Below are 17,841 nucleotides of genomic sequence, written 5' to 3' on the forward strand. Positions count from 1 at the left end.
CAAAACAATTTAGAATTATCACAAAAGTACACAGACTTAATTCATAAAGTATCGTAAAGTAACAGAAAATAATTTCAAATTGAAAAATATTTCAAAGTATTGCAAATTTATTGTAAAATAACGAGAATATTTAGAAGTAACATAGAAGAAGCCAAGATGGCGGCGCGCACAGATGCAGCGACTCGGAGCGCCGACAAATTTCGTTGTACTTCTGAACAATGACAATAAAGTCTCTATCTTTATCTTATCAAAGTATTTAGTAGTAAAAGTATTTAGAAGTAACTTGAAAGTAGAAGTAACATGAAAGTATATAGAAGTAGTAAAAGTATTTAGAAGTAAAGTTAAAGTATTCAGAAGTCGTAAAAGTATTTAGAAGTAAAGTTAAAGTATTCAGAAGTAGGAAAAGTATTTAGAAGTAAAGTTAAAGTATTTATAAGTAGTAAAAGTGTTTAGAAATAAAGTAAAAGTATTTAGAAGTAAACAAGAGTAAAGTGACAGGATTTAGAAGTAACATAGAAGTATTTAGAACTAAGGTGAAAGTATCTAGAAGTAGTAAAAGTATTTAGAAGTAGTAAAGGTCTCAGTCATGTGAGGAATGTTTTGTGACGTCACCAGGTGAGGCCCTGGGGGGCGTGTCCTGTCGGCTGTTGGTCACGTGACAGCAGTAAGTGCAGAGGAGGTGGGCGCTGATTGGCTGAGAACCCGGCAGCAGCAGCGCGAGCTCCCGTCACAGTGACTCGAGTGACAAACAAAAAGTTAAAAACCCACAAATAAACAACAGCAGAGAGGAAGAAACAACAACAACAACATGGCGGCGCCGCGCAGCTCCGAGTAGCTCAAGCCGCTCAGGGAGCTCCTTCAGCGGGGAGCGGACACCATGGATCCCAGCGGAGGCTCGCAGCGGAGCGGCCGTCTCCAGGCTCCAGAAGGCGGCGGCGGGTCGCAGCCGTGGAGGAGACACATCGTCCGGCAGCTGCAGCACCGAGACCGGAGGCAGCAGGCCATGTTCCAGGACCTGATCCGCTGCTGTACGGAAACCAGCAAGTAGCAGTTAGTTTGAAAAGCTGCAGTTTAAACCGAGTCTGGTTCACAGAAAAAAACACTGAGAACAGAAAGACGTTTGTTCCAACCAGACTCCATGTAAAAACCTGTTGATTTAACAGATTATAAACCTAATAAATGGAGCTGGTTCACAAAAATACCAGCTGTTAAAAGTAGGACTATATTCAACTAAAGTCCATTAAAATCTCAGTTTAATGTGGTTAAACATCTGATTTATTATCGGTCATGTAAGTAAAGAAGGTTGTCATTAAAACTAGAGCAGAATATATCAGAACCAGAATCCACTTAAATAATCTGACTTTCTAAATGTCATTCTAAAATTTAGCAGCAAACAGACAGGTTTTCTGAGAGATAAAAACAGAACCAAACTCCACCTAGAACCCTCAGTTTAATGGGCATTTATTGATAATGAGGTGGACCTGCTACTGGACTGAACCTTAAATTGAGAGTTTTCTGAATGGAGTCTGGTTCGACACCAGTTCTTCATTCTTTGACCGCATGTCGTTTCAGTTCCTCTCAGCAGTGACTCATGTGTGACGGAGGATCAGGCTGATGTTTATCATCAGGAACACTTCGTTTTCCTTCACATGAACGGCAGGATGTGGTTTACATGTCAAGAATTTAAATGGTGAAAAATTTGGGACAGGATACTACTTTCCTACACATTAAAAATAATAGATTATGTTCATTTTGTCGTCTTTTAACATTAGATTAGCGTTTCTTTTCATTAATTATTTTATTATCCTTATCCTACGTTAAATATAAATTGAATCATTGAATATTTCTCCAAAAACAAACTAAATGAGTCTGATAAAAGGCATGGTGGTGGCAGCATCATGACGTGAAGCACGGTGGTGGCAGCATCATGACATGAAGCATGGTGGTGGCAGCATCATGATGTGAAGCACGGTGGTGGCATCATCATGACGTGAATCGTGGTGGCGGCATCATGATGTGAATCATGGTGGTTGCAGCATCATGACGTGAAGCACGGTGGTGGCAGCATCATGACTGACGTGAACAGAATGAAAAGCTGAATAAATCTGATGTAATCTGATAACTTCCCTTTTTATGTAATAATCTGTATTTTTCTGAAATATTAATATTTTCCTGTTTTTACTTTTTACTCCAAAAATTGTCATAAATTCATCAAATTTCTCAAAACAGTAAAAAAAAAAAAAAAAAAAAAAAAAAGTAAATATCAGTAAAAGTTGAGTTTGTTGGATGTTTCTGTTTTCAGACTCTCGGCTGTTGGAGAAAACCAGTCTGGCTCAAGGCCTCCTGAGCTGCTCCGTCAGGTAACTGCTCAGTGTACCTGAGCTCACCTGAGCCCAGTGTGTTACAGGTGTTACAGGTGTGTTTGTTTCCTTCACCCAGGCCTCCCTCCGCTGACTCCCTGACGTCGCTGCTGCAGCAGAGCAGTCAGCTGAAGAAGACGACCGGAGAGGTGAGAACTCACCTGTCCGCCTGTCCTGATGTCACCTGTCCACCTGTAGCTAGACAAAGCACCAAACTAACCACAACCTCCTGGTTACCTGAAACCTGCTGGTTAAATCTGAGAGCTGCTCCTTCAGCTCAGATCTTTTCATAAACTTTGTTAAACTTGATTTTTATTTGTTCTGTTAAACTCACCAGAGCGATGAAGTTTACTGGTTTTACTGGTTTTATGCTTCTGTTTTAATTCCGGCTGAAGGCGTCTCTTCACTGGAAAAAATGCTCCTCTCAAAACAAGAAAAAAAACTTGTTTCAAGGAACTTTTACCTTGAAATTAGGTTAAAAAAAAATAAATTCTGCCAATAGAACAAGTGAAAAATGTCTTGGTAAGATTTTTTGAAATAAGATATGATATTTAGAATCTTGGGATCTTAAAATTAGCTGGGAAAAGTTATTTTAAGCTCTATTTTACCAGGATTGTCAAGCTTAGGTGTCTTAAAATAAGCCAGACATGCTAAAAAAAAATTGCAGTTTTTCACTCAACAATAGCTTTTCACTTTCATGTAACTTCCGAATTTGAGATGTATTAACCCTCCTGTTGTCTTCATTTACGGGCACCATAAAATATTGTTTCCTTGTCTGAAAAAAATTCCCCAAATTTCAGAAAATTTGCAAAACCTTCAGGAGGAAATTTCCAATAATTCCTTAAAAGTTTCCCTTAAAAGTTTTATTTAAAAAAAGAAATCCCCCAAATTTGGCAAGAACGGTCTTGTAAATATTTTCAAAAAATAAGTAAAAATCTTCCACAAAAATCCTAAAAATATCTAAAGAGATTTCATGTATATCAGTAAAACTTCTGATATTTTCTTTAAGAACATTCACATAAAAATCAACCAAAATCGCTGGATTTTGGTTGATTTTTATGTGAATGTTCTTAAAGAAACATTTTTAACATTTATTTTTTTCCACCAAAAAATGTTCAAAGATTTCCCAAAAATGTTGAAAATGTGGACATCAGAAGTTTCACTGTGAAAATATATATTTTTCTCCACATTTTCAAACTTTAAAATGGGTCATTTTGACCTGCAGGACGACACGAGGGTTAAACTTATTTTGAGTTTTCTTGTAAAATTCAACTCAAAACAAGATAATTTCCAGATTGTTTGACTTAACAAGATATTTAAGATGCATTGTCTTAAAACACGTCCCTCCATCTGATGAAATGTCTCTTGTTAAGAGAATTTATCATAAATCAAGTGGGATGAGACATTTTGACTAAAAATAAGACAAACAGACTTGGTGAGATTCAGAGTTTTTGCAGTGTTCCTGTGTAACTGACGATCTGACCAGTTTAACCAGCAGATGTTAGTTACCTGTTGGAGTCACAGCAGGACGAGTGATTTCTGAAACATCAGATGTTTTATTGGGCTTAAAAGCAGATTAATGATGTAACTTCCTGTTTCCTCAGCTGGCCTATCAGGTGGTAGAGCTGCAGCAGCAGATTAAAATCAAAGAACGTGTTCTGGACCAACAACATGCCAGGTGAGTGACGCACACCTGAACACGCCTCACCTGAACACGCCTCACCTGAACACGCCTCACCTGAACACGCCTCACCTGAACGTATATAAAATACTTAAAGAAGCACAACAGAAGAACAAGTTGTAAAGTTCTCACGGTTTTCTAGAAGTGCAACAGAAGAACAAGTTGTAAAGTTCTCACAGTTTTCTAGAAGTGCTTTGAAGTCTGAATACTTTGAGAAATATTTGGAATATTTGGAAAACATTTCAGAAAAACGTCTGAGAAAAAATATTAAAAATCTTAAATATTAAAAAATCTCAAAACATTTTCTGATTTCTTATCAGTCAGATTTTATTCATTCAGTACTATGATGGTAAAAATCAGTTTATGGACAAATACGCAGCATAGAAAATACATCAAAGTCATTCAGTTAAGGTGATAAAATATATAAATAAAATAATTTAATGAGATCATCTTTAATGAATCCCACAGTGTTGAAATCAGGGCAGAAAAATGTGAAGATGCTGGTAAAAAATAACAAAAAACACATAAAAATCTAATAATGGAGCATCATTCTAAATCTTCTTAAAGCAGAAAGTATTAGAAATTTTTTAGATGAGTTTCTGCATAAAGTTTTATTCTTCTATTTGTAATACTACGAATAAGTTATTTTTGTAAAAAGTGAATATTTTTAGATTAAATGATACATGCAGTACTTCACCATGTACTTGTTATGGAAGTATTTGTGTAATTTTCCTCGTCTCTGGCAGCAGCAGGCTGTAGTTCTGATTGGTTCCGTTAAACGTGGCGGTGACGCTGTTGGCTCCGCCCCCTCAGGCTGCAGGAGGACAAGCGGCGGCGTGAGGGTGCGCTGGATGAGCAGCGGGCGCTGCAGGAGCAGGTGGAGTGGGTACAGCAGCAGAACGGGGCGCTGAAGACAGACTACGATGGCCTGCTGGAGCGCCAGAGGGGGGCGGAGTCACGACTCAGGGAGGAGAAGGTCCGAGGAGGACACCTGCTGGAGGACATGATCCACCTGAAGCAGCAGGCCGCCGCCCGCATGAACAGCCGCAACGAGCGCAGGTCCAGGTACCACCGTTCAACTCACCTGTTCAACTCACCTGTCTATCTCACCTGTTCAACTTACCTGTCTATCTCACCTGTTCAACTCACCTGTCTATCTCACCTGTTCAACTCACCTGTCTATCTCACCTGTCTATCTCACCTGTCCATCCCACCTGTCCATCCCACATGTCTCTCTCACCTGTTTAAAGGTGTGTGCTTTGTCACGGAGTGGTTTTCTCGTCTGGTTTCTGCTCCAGAGCTCGAGAGGCGAACCTCCAGAAGCAGCTTCAGACGGCGGCCAGGTCAAAGGTCACGTTGGACAGGTGAGCTCCAGGTGAAGCTCTGAGTCGGACAAAATGGCTTCATATTGATTTAAACACAGAAAAAGTCCAGATTTGTCGAGAAAAACTTAAGTTTACTGGGTTTTACTGGGTTTTACTAGGTTTTATTGGGTTTTATTGAGGTTTTTTTGGGGGGGTTGGATTTTAGTGGGTTTTATTGGATTTTATGGGGTTTTATTGGATTTTATTGGGATTTTATTGGGTTTTATTGGATTTTAGTGGGCTTTATTTAGGTTTTATTGGGTTTTACTGGGATTTACTGGGTTTAACTGGGATTTACTGGGATATACTGGGTTTTATTGGGTTTTATTGGGTTTTAATGGATTTTATTGGGCTTTCCTGGTTTTTTATTAGGTTTTGCTGGGTTTATTGGGCTTGAGTGGGTTTTGAAACAACAGAGTGAGGTTTGTTTTTTATTTAGAATGTATCTACTTAAAGTCAGTGAACATTTTTTTCTCTTTATTTAACTTCTCAGTCGTTTTTGGAGATGATTTAAAGCCTTTTAAAGACGTTTGTTTTGTGTTGCAGCTCGTCCAATGCTCCCACCTCCAGATCAACGTCTCCAAAGAACGACGACCTGGACGAGTCGATGGAACCACGAAGAACTCGACTGTTCAGGTGAAACCATCAGCTTCACTCTGTCATGTCCAGGTTCCTTCAGGAAGACTTCCAGTGGAACCTCAGAGAACATTAGAAGAATGAAGTTATGATATTCCTTCCTTTTAAATTCACATATTTAATATCATTTAGACAACATTTAAAATATTTAGCGGTTGAAATACTCCAGAATAAAGACGTCCTAAAAGGTAAAACATGAAAAATATTAAACGATCTGAGGAAATAGTTTTCCTGATTTTTAGATAAATATTTGAATATTTGTAATATTGAAAAAAAACAGGAGAACTAACAGCTGGTTGGTTGCTAAGGTAAACAGCTTCAGGAGAACTAAGCTAGTTGGTTGCTAAGGTAAACAGCTTCAGGAGAACTAACAGCTGGTCGGTTGCTAAGGTAAACAGCTTCAGGAGAACTAACAGCTGGTCAGTTGCTAAGGTAAACAGCTTCAGTAGAACTAACAGCTGGTTGGTTGCTACGGTAAACAGCTTCAGAAGAACTAACAGCTGGTTTTGTTGCTAAGGTAAATAGCTTCAGGAGAACTAACAGCTGGTTGGTTGCTAAGGTAAACAGCTTCAGGAGAACTAACAGCTAGTTGGTTGCTAAGGTAAACAGCTTCAGGAGAATTAACAGCTGGTTGGTTGCTAAGGTAAACAGCTTCAGGAGAACTAACAGCTGGTTGGTTGCTAAGGTAAACAGCTTCAGTAGAACTAACAGCTGGTTGGTTACTAAGGTAAACAGCTTCAGGAGAACTAACAACTGGTTGGTTGCTAAGGTAAACACCTTCAGGAGAACTAACAGCTGGTTGGTTGCTAAGGTAAACACCTTCAGTAGAACTAACAGCTAGTTGGTTGCTAAGGTAAACACCTTCAGTAGAACAAACAGCTAGGTGGTTGCTAAGGTAAACAGCTTCAGGAGAACTAACAGCTGGTTGGTTGCTAAGGTAAACAGCTTCAGGAGAATTAACAGCTGGTTGGTTGCTAAGGTAAACAGCTTCAGGAGAACTAACAGCTGGTTGGTGGTAAGGTAAACAGCTTCAGTAGAACTAACAGCTGGTTGGTTACTAAGGTAAACAGCTTCAGGAGAACTAACAGCTGGTTGGTGGTAAGGTAAACAGCTTCAGTAGAACTAACACCTAGTTGGTTGCTAAGGTAAACAGCTTCAGGAGAACTAACAGCTGGTTGGTTGCTAAGGTAAACACCTTCAGGAGAACTAACAGCTGGTTGGTTGCTAAGGTAAACACCTTCAGTAGAACTAACAGCTAGTTGGTTGCTAAGGTAAACACCTTCAGTAGAACAAACAGCTAGGTGGTTGCTAAGGTAAACAGCTTCAGGAGAACTAACAGCTGGTCAGTTGCTAAGGTAAACAGCTTCAGTAGAAGTAACAGCTGGTTGCTTGCTAAGGTAAACAGCTTCAGTAGAACTAACAGCTAGTTGGTTGCTAAGGTAAACAGCTTCAGGAGAACTAACAGCTGGTTGGTTGCTAAGGTAAACACCTTCAGTAGAACTAACAGCTGGTTGGTTGCTAAGGTAAACACCTTCAGTAGAACTAACAGCTAGTTGGTTGCTAAGGTAAACACCTTCAGTAGAACAAACAGCTAGGTGGTTGCTAAGGTAAACAGCTTCAGTAGAACTAACAGCTGGTCAGTTCCTAAGGTAAACAGCTTCAGTAGAAGTAACAGCTGGTTGCTTGCTAAGGTAAACAGCTTCAGTAGAACTAACAGCTAGTTGGTTGCTAAGGTAAACAGCTTCAGGAGAACTAACAGCTGGTTGGTTGCTAAGGTAAACAGCTTCAGGAGAACGAACAGCTAGTTGGTTGCTAAGGTAAACACCTTCAGGAGAACTAACAGCTGGTTGGTTGCTAAGGTAAACAGCTTCAGGAGAACTAACAGCTGGTTGGTTGCTAAGGTAAACAGCTTCAGGAGAACGAACAGCTAGTTGGTTGCTAAGGTAAACACCTTCAGGAGAACTAACAGCTGTTTGGGTTCTCAGGTCGGCGTCGGCGACGTCTCCAAGGATCTTCACCTCCATCAGAGAGATGTTTGGGTGAGTTCTGATCTACTGCCGAAGATGGATGGATGATGGATGATGATGGATGGATGATGGATGAATGGATGGATGATGGATGAATGATTGACGATGATGAATGATGGATGGATGATGATGGATGGATGGATGGATGGGTGGATGGATGATGTTGCATGATGATGGTTGGATGATGGATGGATGGTTGGATGATGGTTGGATGATTATGGATGGATAGATGATTGTTGGATGATGGTTGGATGATGGATGGATAGATGATGGTTGGATGATGATGATGACCAGCAGGAAGAGGCGTGGCCACTCGGTCTGCAGTCTGGAGGAGGATCTGGTGTTTCCGGTTGGATTCTGTCTGTCGGCCAGAGTTCCAGTCAGAGCGCTGCAGGTTCTGGTAAGAACTACTTCAGCTGAATGAAGGTCCTGTAGACCCAGAACCAGGAGAATCTGGGGAACTCCTGGATTTACATTCAATAACTGATCAACAACTGATCAGTAGTTGTATTGATGATGTCACCAGGAGGCCCATGAGCAGGGTATCAACGCCGTCAGATTCAGCTCCAGCTCCGACCTTCTGGCCACCGGAGGAACCGACCGGGTCCTGAAGCTGTGGGAGGTCCGAGCAGGTGAGTCCTCAGGTGACCTATTACCTCATCGCTGTGACCTCATGACTGTCATGTGACCTCACTGATTTCACCAGGCTCACTGGCTCCCAGGGCGACACTGGACGGCAGCACCGAGGGCATCACCTGCGTGGAGTTCGACCCGGCGGTGAGTGATGTCACACCTGCGGCCACTCACCTGGTGGGATGCTGCAGGTGTGACAGGTGTTTCTGTTTCAGGGCTTCAGGGTCCTCGCCGCCTCCTACGACAAGTCAGCCATCTTGTGGCGCCTGGACGACTCCGTCCCCAAGGTAACCACGGCGCCCCATCCCATCATGCTCAAAAATCAGATTCCTCAGAGTAATCAGATTACCTGTCTGTGTCTCAGGTGACTCTGACGGGTCACAGCAGGAAGGTGACGGCCGCCAGGTTCAGCAGCGTCCTCCATCAGGTGGCGACAGGAAGCGCCGACCGCACCGTCCGCCTCTGGGACCTGCACCGGGCCGCATGTAAGTACCGCTGCTGCTGATTGGACGAGAGGGGACAGGGAGAGGGAGCAGACTAATGAAGTATGGAGGATTTAAGGTGGACTGTGCATTTAAGGTGGACTGTGTGTTTAAGGTGGACTGTGTTTAAGGTGGACTGTGTCTTTAAGGTGGACTGTGTGTTTAAGGTGGACTGTGTCCCTGCAGGTGTTCAGTTAGTTGACGTGGCGTCATTTTGCAGTGACTTGGTGTGTTCAGAGAACTGCATCATCAGTGGACACTACGACTGCAAGATCAGAGTCTGGGACACCAGGTGAGTCCTCACCACTTCATCTACCTTCACTCTGTCACAGATTCACTCATCAAACACTTTATTTACCTTCACTTTGTCATAGCTTCAATCATTAAACACTTTTTTTTAAATCTTTACTCTCTGGTAAATATAGGTAATAAACACTTCATTAGTAAGTAAACACTACAGTAGTAAATACTACTACCCTATCATAGCTGCAGGTGTTTAACACTTTATTTACCTCCACTTTGTCATAATTTGAATATTAAACACTTTATTTACTCTCATTCTGTCATAATTTAAGTATTAAACATTCTATTTACCAGCTGGTTTCCATGGTGACGCTGCTGTAATGTTTCTGACTGAGGGCTGTAATTTGACACCCGCTCTCCCAACTGTTTCCACGGCAACTCCCAGTCTCCCTCTGTTACCTAGCAACAGCTCAGCCCACAGATCAGCCCCCCCTCCCTGCAGAGTATGAACCAGATGATTGACAGCTATTTCCTACAATCACAAACCAGAAACCCTCCCTGCACCTGATTGGACGATTGGTTCATCCTTTGCTGGGCTGTGATTGGTCAGATTTAGACCGTGTTGATTAGTGACAATTTTCAGAACATTTTACAGAATAAAATCAAGTGGCATCATCGTCCAGCCATCCTCTGATTGGTCACTTTGAAATTTTGGATATTTTCTGTTATTAAAAGCAGAAAAAGCTTCAACTGATGATGTTTGACTTCATGAGATGTTCGGGTACAGCTGTTATCCTGGCCAGACTGGGTTCCAGACCTCCCACTGGTTCCACTGGTTTCACTCGTCCCACTGGTCCCACTGGTTCCACTGGTTCCACAGGTTCCTCTGGTTCTACTGGTCCCACTGGTTCTACTGGTTCCACTGGTTCCACTGGTTCTACAGGTCCAACTGGTCCCACTGGTTCCACTGGTTCCACTGGTTCTACTGGTCCCACTGGTTCTACTGGTCCCACTGGTCCCACTGGTTCCACAGGTTCCTCTGGTTCTACTGGTCCCACTGGTTCTACTGGTTCCACTGGTTCCACTGGTTCTACAGGTCCAACTGGTCCCACTGGTCCCACTGATTCTACTGGTTCCATTTGTCCCACTGGTTCCACTGGTTCCACTGGTTCTACTGGTTCTACTGGTTCCACTGGTTCCACTGGTCCAGGACGGAGGTGAACTGGTCCATGGAGGAGAACCTGCATCAGATGAACATTGTCCTTCTCCTCCAGGGCTTCCAGCTGCGTTCAGGAACTTCCTGCTCAGGGTCGAGTCACCTCATTGGACCTCAGCTCCGACCATCGCCAGCTGCTCAGCTGTTGCCGTGACGACTGTCTCCAGCTGATCGACCTGAGGAGGTGGAGCCACAACAGGATGTGCTTCAGGTAGAAGTTCTGATGGACGGCTTTTGTTTGTCTGACTGATTGTGTGTTTGCTGTTGTTGGTCTCTGATTGTGTGTTTGTTGTTGGTCTCTGATTGTGTGTTTGTTGTTGGTCTCTGACTGATTGGGTGTTTGTTGTTGTTGTTGGTGTGTTTGTTGTTGGTCTCTGATTGTGTGTTTGTTGTTGGTCTCTGACTGATTGGGTGTTTGTTGTTGTTGGTCTCTGATTGTGTGTTTGTTGTTGGTCTCTGATTGTGTGTTTGTTGTTGGTCTCTGATTGTGTGTTTGTTGTTGGTCTCTGATTGTGTTTGTTATTGTTGGTCTCTGACTGATTGTGTGTTTGTTGTTGGTAGATCTGAGGGCTTTAAATGTGGCAGTGACAGCACCAAAGCAGTGATCAGGTGAGAGTTCATCCAACAATCTGATTCTGAACTACAGAAACTACAAAAAGCAGAGATCTGACTTCCTGTCTGATGCTGACTTCCTGTCTGATGCTGACTTCCTGTCTGACTCCAGTTGTTTTGGGCTGGTTGTCTCTGAGCTCAGTTTGTTTCTTTCTGTTCTTTTTGTGAGTCTCTGCAGCTTCTTTGTGTGTTTCGGTGTGTTCCAGGTAATGTTGTGTTGATGTTTTGTTTGGTTTTTGTATCTCTCGGTGTGTTCCAGGTAATTTTGTGTTGCTGTTTTGTTTGGTTTTGCATCGTTTGTGTTCATGTTGTGTTTGTTTTTGTCAGTTTGAATCTTTCTGCAGGTGTTTTGTTGTGTTTCTTTGTGATCTTTTGTGTTGCTGTTTGTTCTGAGGCGCTTTGTGAGTCTTTGGTGCTGTAGGATCAGTTTGCTCTCCAGCCCTGACACCAGGTGTGTCCAGATGTGGAGCTTCAACACCTGGAGGATTCCGACCAATCAGAGAGGCCTGGTTATTGTGTAGTTGTGTCTGGGTGTTGAGGCTCCGTGATGATTGTGTGGATGATCTGGTTCTCAGTGGATCCATCATCAGGTCCATCATCTGATCAGATCAGCAGAGTATAAATAGACGAGCCCAGAAGAACATGACACGCTCTGTGGCTCATTTCTGCAGTTTCCATGACAATGACAGCTCTGACTGAATGTTCTATCAGAGGTTCCCTGCTGGGTTCCACTCAGAACCTTCCAGAACCTCCTGTTCCCTGTAGTACCATTTGGTTTTAAGGGTTGTCGTTTCTCAGCTGTAACAGAAAGTCCTCCACATGTTGCTGCTGTCTGATCCAGATGTTTCCTCTCAGTCCAGACAGCTGCTACCTGGCAGCCGGGTCAGCAGATGGCGCCGTTTACATCTGGAACGTCTCAACCGGCAACCTGGAGACCCGCCTACCGGACAAACACAGGTACCAGACCAGCAGAAAGATGAGATGGTGTTAATAGAACGTTCTAGACCTTCAGACCAGCAGAAAGATGGGATGGTGTTAGTAGAACGTTCTAGACCTTCAGACCAGCAGAAAGATGAGATGGTGTTAGTAGAACGTTCTAGACTTTCATAATGTCTGACTTCAACATTGAAGAGTCTGTTCATGGCTGGATAGAGTGTAGGGTTCAGGTAAACCTAACCCTAACCCACGTTCGAGTGTCTCTTCATGGAGCGATACGAGGCTCCAGGACGCTGAACAATCACAAAAACAAGAACTGAACTTAATGATGTTTGACTAAGTATCTGAATGCTGGATTCATTTCAGTCTCTAACACATGAAATGAAACGTGCTTATTTCTGTTTTTCACCTTTTAATCGTAGAGGAGGTCCTCAACTTACATCAGAATTCCGTTCCTACGGATGTACAGAAGTTGGTTTTTGCTTTAAGTCGAAACTCCGGTGAAAACATAAAGTCGTTCCGTGCATCACGATATCGATCAGTTCTTCATAAAGTCATGAATACCAACGACTTTCATGCATGTATGAATCATTTTACTAGAAGATAACAGAATATGTTGACCTGTTTTTACAACGTGACCCATGTTGGTTGGTGTTTCTTCCTGTTCCCAGCATTTTATTCTATCTAATTTCACTTCCATGGAGATGACTTTCCTTTTCTTCCAAACATCAGAAGAGTCTGACTTATGCTGGGAGCCATAATGAAGGACAAAAAGTTAGTGAATGTAGCACAATCCAAGGTGGAGTACAACCAAAGAATGGAAACAAAGCTGTCTGATAGCGCCATGACGATGTATTCATCAGCTCATCAACTAGTTCCATGTAACCAGTTCTGATTTAATGATGAAATGCTGTAGGTTAAACCGAGGACCTCCTGCACTTTTTTCCCATCAGCTCTGACCGTTTAGCAGAAATGATGCTAAAACGGTTCAGATCACAACTTCATGTGTTTTATAGAATAACTACAAGTTGTAAAAATATTCAATCATGATTTAATCACAGAAAAATAGAACAAGTCAAACATATTCCAGTCTGTTTCCAGGTAAAGGGATTCTTCTGACTGAACATATTAAAGTTATTAATTTAATATTTAATGGTTTCTGTAGACATTTTTAATAGAACATTTAATGGTTTCTGTAGATGTTAATTTAATATTTAATGGTTTCTGTAGATGTTTTTAGTAGAACGGTATTAATCCGACCTGAACAGTAGACATTCTTCTCTAACGTCCGTCTGTCCTCCAGTTCTTCCATCAGCGCCGTGTCCTGGTCTCTGTCCGGCGAATACGTCGTCAGCGTGGACAAGAGTAGGCGGGCCGTCCTCTGGAGCGACATCTGAGATGACCAATTGGGAGAGGAGGCCTCGTCGTCACGGCAACAGCACGACTGGACTTCACAAGAACAACCTGAGCTGAGAGCTGTTGACAGGACTTTCAGGAAGCTGCTGCTGGTTTCTGGGATTTAAGTGAAACTTCCTGCTTCTTTTTCTGCTTTTAACGAGGAACATTAACACGGAATTAACGAAGGGAACATGGAGAGTTTACACATGAGGGAAGGGAACGAAGGGAACCCTGCAAACAGAACATCTGGAGACCTTTAAACTTCATTAGGAGACCAAAGATCTGGAAAATGAATTTATAAAACAACATAAAGCATTAAAAAATTTAAATGTAATAAATCTAAAATCATGAAATATGAACGGCACTGAACATGTCTGAGATAAAAGCTTCTGATTGGACGACGGTAGAGCAACTTCCTCTGGTTCCACTGTAGATCCAAACATGAACTCAGACACTAGAACCAACAGTTACTGGACCTAACTCTGGTTCTGTGGAGGAAACAGAACCAGGGAGGTTTTTTCTGTTAGAACATCTGGAGAACTTTATGGTGCTGATGATGAAATTGGAGGAGGAGAAGCTGCTGGACGAGAACATCGAGAAGAAAACGCATTTGACCAATCAGCATCCAGATTCTCAGCAGCACCTGAAGGAGGAACTTCAGACTGCCGTTTTACAGAGATGGGTCGTGGAACACGTTCTACAGATGTGGTTCCTGTCGTAAAGGTTCTACAGATGTGGTTCCTGTCATAAAGGTTCTACAGATGTGGTTCCTGTCATAAAGGTTTGACAGATGTGGTTCCTGTCATAAAGGTTCTACAGATGTGGTTCCTGTCATAAAGGTTCTACAGATGTGGTTCCTGTCATAAAGGTTCGACAGATGTGGTTCCTGTCATAAAGGTTCGACAGATGTGGTTCCTGTCATAAAGGTTCTACAGATGTGGTTCCTGTTTTAAAGGTTCTACAGATGTGGTTCCTGTCATAAAGGTTCTACAGATGTGGTTCCTGTCGTAAAGGTTCTACAGATGTGGTTCCTGTTATAAATGTTGTAAAGGTTCTACAGACGCGGTTCCTGTTTTAAAGGTTCTACAGTTGTGGTTCCTGTTATGGAACCAAGACGAGTTCTCTTTAGATTAAACCGAAAACTAGGACATGAGCTTCATCAGGAGAAACCAGAGAAACACTGACTGAGAACATTACCTGAGTTAGATGAGTTAGATGTCCTCCATGTCTTCAGGACCAGAGGTCAGCAGATGAGCTCCTCCAGGATGAACTAATCCAGGATGAGCTCTTCTGTGTGGACTAACCTGGTTCCTCAGCTAATAGAGAGTGGCAATCATTCCTGCAGAGGTTCCGGTTCCTCACTGTTCTGTGTTCTGAGGTTAAGGGACCATTTTTTATTTTAACTTAAAGCCAAATTCTGGTTTCTTGATGCTGTTTTGTTGTGTTTCGTGTTTAGAACTCAGTCTTCAGGTCACAGTAGCCTCCATTAGAAACAACCGGACTTCTGCTTGGTTCTTAAAGATGTGGAACCCACAGAAACACTGATGAGGACCTGAGAACACAGCCGTTCATCCCTCATCAGGCACTTTAAACGTTCCTCCCCAGGCAGGCACACAAAACAACACAAAACCAACACAAACACACACAGAGACACAAAACAACCACAAAGATGCACAAATCCAACACAGAACCAGCGCAAAGAGACATAAAACAACACAAAACCAACACAGAGACACAAAACAACCACAAAGACACACAAATCCAACACAAAACCAGCACAAAGAGACATAAAACAACACAGACACAAAACAACCACAGAATAAATCTGTGGATGTTCTCAGTCAGTTGCTTGACAACTCTCTGTCTGAGAGGACCAACCTCTCCCCCGAACAGGTGTGTGACCTCCTTAACCTTTGCCTCAGCACCACTTATTTCCAGTACAACAATGGTTTCTACAGGCAAAAACACGGCTGTGCCATGGGATCCCCTGTATCCCCCATTGTAGCTAACCTGTACATGGAAGAAATGGAGATTGTGGCACTGAGAACATTCAGTGGCCACTCCCCGAGGCACTGGTTCAGATATGTGGATGACACATGGGTCACCATCAGGAAGGGTGAGGTCGAACCTTTCACAGAACACCTCAACTCGGTGGATAAAAACATCAAGTTCACAAGAGAGGATGTCCAAGACAACTGTCTGGCATTTCTAGATTGCGTGGTACGCATTGAAACCAATGGGGAACTCAACATTGAGGTCTACAGAAAACCCACTCACACAGACCAGTACCTCCTGTTTGATTCACACCACCCACTAGAACACAAGTTGGGGGTGATCCGTACCTTAAAGCACAGAGCACAGAACATCCCATCAGAAGCGGATGGAAAAAGAAGGGAACACAAACATATTCACTCTGCTCTTCAAACTTGTGGCTATCCAAACTGGGCTTTTATCAAAACAGCAAAAAAGCACAGGGAGGATAAGAAAGACGAGGACCACAAAAAGAGAAACAACATTGTCATCCCCTATGTGGCAGGAATTTCAGAGAAACTCAGGAGGATCTTTAACACCCACCAGATCCCAGTACACTTCAAGCCCAGCAACACTCTGAGGCAAAAGCTGGTCCATCCCAAGGACAAAATTCCAAGGGAGAAACAGAGCAATGTGGTGTACGCAGTGCAGTGCAATGAGGAATGCTCTGACCTGTACATTGGAGAGACTAAGCAGCCATTACACAAGCGCATGGCACAACACAGGAGGGCCACGACCACAGGCCAGGACTCAGCAGTCCACCTCCACCTCAAGGAGAAGGGGCACTCCTTTGATGACCACAAGGTGCGCATTCTAGCCAGAGAGGACAGATGGTTTGAGAGAGGGGTAAAAGAAGCCATTCATGTCAAACTAGAACGGCCATCTTTGAACAGAGGAGGGGGCCTCAGACACCACTTGTCTCCCACTTACAACGCCGTTCTTAGAGCCCTCCCAAGGAGGTGCAGCCATCTGTCCCACTTGCAGTCAGGTGACCCCCAACCACCCTCCTAGAGGGCTGGGAGGGGTAACGACCGCCCATCAAAGGCTAACGACTCACATTAACACCTAACGAGTCTGTTGGTTTCGGGTCTTTGTCCACTTGTTTTTGCCACCACCCTCCTGGTGGATAAATATCTGGTACTCCCCACCAGGCTTTCAGAACTGAAGAAGCCTCTTGGATGAGAGGTGAAACGTTTTCGACTCACACGAGGTTAGTCCAGTTGCCATAACTTATGCTTGCTTGAGACTAACCACAGAATAACACAAAACAACCACAAAATAACACAAAAACACTACAGAGACACACAAAACAGCAAAAAACCAACACAAATACATGCAAAACCACAAAATTACACAAAAACACCACAGAGACACACAATAACAAAATCAACACAAAGAGACATAAAACAACACAAAACCAACACAAATACACACAAAGAAACAAAAACACCACAAAGACACAGAAAACCAACGCAACAAAACCAACACAACACAAAACCAACACAGACACACACAAAGAGACATAACACAAAACCAACACAAAGACACAAAACCAGCACCAAAATAACACAAATCCAACAAAAAGACACACAAAACCAACACAGACACACAAAACCAGCACCAAATAACACAAAACCAACACAAAATAACACTAAATCAGCACAAAGACATAGGCAGTTTTTCTAGCATTAGCACAGTTAGCTTCCTGAGTGAAGGTGGACCAACGAGAACCAATCAGAAGTCCAGGTTCTGAAGATCTGAGGACTGTTTTCTGTTTCTATTTATTTGCTGAGATGTTGTTGCTCAGACCTTCGGTGGATTCGAAAAGAGAATTTTAGTGTAACTGATGACACAAACTGCTGCTTTTTAATGAAGTTATCTTTCATTCTTGTGACTCAGATGTTTTCAGATGTTCTGCATTAATCAGCTGTTTGGTCTGAAATGTTCCTCAGAGGTTCCTCAGAGGTTCCTCAGATGTCTGGTTCAGTCCAGAGATGTTCGGGTTTCTGTCCCAGAGTAAATGAAGCAGGCAGTGATGGGTGAAGGTTTGGAGATCAGCGCCCCCTGCTGGAAACACTCTGTTCTAACTGTATTCACTAATCCCACTGTTCGCTGAATGTTGGAGCTTCATCACAGGAATACTGAGATTACTGGAATAACCGTTTTACTGCAACGTCTCGGAAACAGAGAAAATAATCAAATAAAGCTGTCAGTGGAACTCA

The 17,841-nt window shown here is 42.8% G+C and overlaps 1 protein-coding gene across 5 annotated transcripts; it reads left to right on the plus strand.

The window, feature by feature from the left end:
- Nucleotides 1-680: 680 nt before the first annotated feature.
- LOC111563037 (protein Atg16l2) lies at nt 681-17,841 on the plus strand. Of its 5 annotated transcripts, none has more exons than XM_055012550.1 (18): nt 682-1,028; nt 2,303-2,360; nt 2,440-2,509; nt 3,965-4,038; nt 4,855-5,106; nt 5,292-5,405; nt 5,952-6,041; nt 8,027-8,080; nt 8,366-8,468; nt 8,595-8,700; nt 8,775-8,845; nt 8,917-8,988; nt 9,066-9,186; nt 9,370-9,475; nt 10,701-10,853; nt 11,204-11,251; nt 12,110-12,211; nt 13,494-17,841. In XM_055012550.1, the coding sequence occupies exons 1-18, from the start codon at nt 878-880 to the stop codon at nt 13,585-13,587; spliced, it is 1,839 nt and encodes a 612-aa protein (XP_054868525.1). In that variant the 5' UTR covers nt 682-877; the 3' UTR covers nt 13,588-17,841. The 5 variants fall into 5 exon arrangements, with proteins under 5 accessions (XP_054868527.1, XP_054868525.1, XP_054868524.1 ...); XM_055012549.1 differs by having other exon boundaries at nt 683-1,028; nt 8,363-8,468; XM_055012553.1 differs by having other exon boundaries at nt 683-1,028; nt 4,855-5,100; nt 5,340-5,405; nt 8,363-8,468.

The sequence above is a fragment of the Amphiprion ocellaris genome, chromosome 7 (assembly GCF_022539595.1).
Source record: "Amphiprion ocellaris isolate individual 3 ecotype Okinawa chromosome 7, ASM2253959v1, whole genome shotgun sequence".
Taxonomy (NCBI): domain Eukaryota; kingdom Metazoa; phylum Chordata; class Actinopteri; family Pomacentridae; genus Amphiprion; species Amphiprion ocellaris.